Source organism: Priapulus caudatus, unplaced genomic scaffold, assembly GCF_000485595.1.
Source record: "Priapulus caudatus unplaced genomic scaffold, Priapulus_caudatus-5.0.1 Scaffold358, whole genome shotgun sequence".
Lineage (NCBI taxonomy): Eukaryota > Metazoa > Priapulida > Priapulimorpha > Priapulimorphida > Priapulidae > Priapulus > Priapulus caudatus.
In genome coordinates this window covers 228,705-230,280 of record NW_014577419.1, presented here as the reverse complement: position 1 = coordinate 230,280, position 1,576 = coordinate 228,705, and the positions used below count along the sequence as shown (strand labels likewise).

The window sequence follows — 1,576 nt, the reverse complement described above, 5'->3', positions numbered from 1 at the left end:
ATTTTGAAAGCTGCAACCGGTGTACACCAAAACGCGTAATCGGGTAACCGAACTATGCGATAGCTGATGTATCAGCACGATATATTTCACGCGTGAGCTAAATTTGACTTGCATTTGGAATTTGTAGCAAAAGATAATACAACTCAATTTTGAGGTAATATTTAGTAAAAAGAAATCTCATTTCATTATATAGTAAAAGTTGTCTGGCAACTGTGTATGCAAACAATTTGATATTTTTATTCGAGCAAAGGAAAAAAATGTCTCAGCTTTAATGTTTTCACTGCTATCGGTTTGATGACGAGGGCAACAACAAGATGTTTCTTTCCTAGTTAAATGGGATCATGTAAATATGCAAAAAGTGCTCTCACTGACGTCATGTTGTGACGTCACCTTGGCGCCACTTTCTAAACTAGACAGAGGGCACTCTAAGAGAGTGCATACCTCCGCGAGCGTACATGTGTATAACAGCTGGCTCGCTGCTGGCTGCTGCTGACTGGACACCCTAAGGCGAGCTGCTGCTGACTGTACGCCCTAAGGCGAGCTATTGCTGAATCGATTGCACCAACGCTACACACACACACGAACACACACACGAGAGCGATTACATTACCTGATTACCTCCCTGCAACTCCGTTGCGCAGAGGTAATAAATCCATGTGTACGTATTGAATTTGAGGCCAATGAGGTGTCCAAGAATAAACATTGTCCAAGAATTACGCCATTATTTAATATAGGTGAAAGAAACTTCAGGTTTTTATCACTGAACCACATAAAATACTAAAAATGCATTTCAGGCAAAGAATAATATATATGTTATGCTCATTAAAATAAAACAAACACAGACATGAATTAACTTAACGATGTTTATTATAATCTTTTACCTATATATCAAAAGTACAAATCGCATAACAATGGAATTACACAAGTGGTAAAGTCTGAATAAATATTATAGAGGATATATAGCTATCACTCAAGGAACATAACCACAACAGTATACGTGTGTACAGATTGACAGGTATCCAGCTTTACAGTCGTTAACATGAAAAGTTCCCGCCAACGTTCTTTCGCAAACAAATCTATCGGCTCTTCTTGCCCCGCTTCTTCGCGGATGACGGAGGAGGGGCCCTGGCCTTCTCCACTTCCTCGCGTTGGCGCGCCTCCTCCTCTTCCTTCTCGGCTCGTAACTGCTCTTCCGCCAGGTAGCGCTGGCGTATCTTCTCGCGCGGCACGTCGATCTCGGCGCGATTACGCTCAGCTTCCTCCTGCAGCATCAGATGGAATCAATTATCAATATAATCAATATAATCTATTAGTAATATATAATCTGTAGCATCACAATGTACGCATCTGTACTGCATCATAAAGGATGGAAGCGATATAGAGGAAGAGAGAGGGGAGCTATAGTAAGTTATATAATCAATTCTCAATATATATATTATAATCAATATAGGCTATTAGTAGTAATATAATCTGTGGCTCTCTCTCTCTAACTCTCACTCTCTTCCCCTCTCTCTATCTCTCTATCTCTCTATCTCTCTCCCTCTCTCCCTCTCTCCCTCTCTCCCTCTCTCCCTCT

At 41.0% G+C, this 1,576-nt stretch overlaps 1 protein-coding gene across 1 annotated transcript in view; it reads right to left on the bottom strand.

The window, feature by feature from the left end:
* The window catches only part of LOC106809487 (intraflagellar transport protein 140 homolog), a 24,485-nt gene extending 23,214 nt beyond the window's left edge, over positions 1-1,271 (bottom strand). The window contains 1 exon segment of the mRNA XM_014812575.1: positions 1,131-1,271. Within this exon segment, the coding sequence (XP_014668061.1) occupies positions 1,131-1,271 (141 nt within the window).
* Positions 1,272-1,576: the final 305 nt, after the last annotated feature.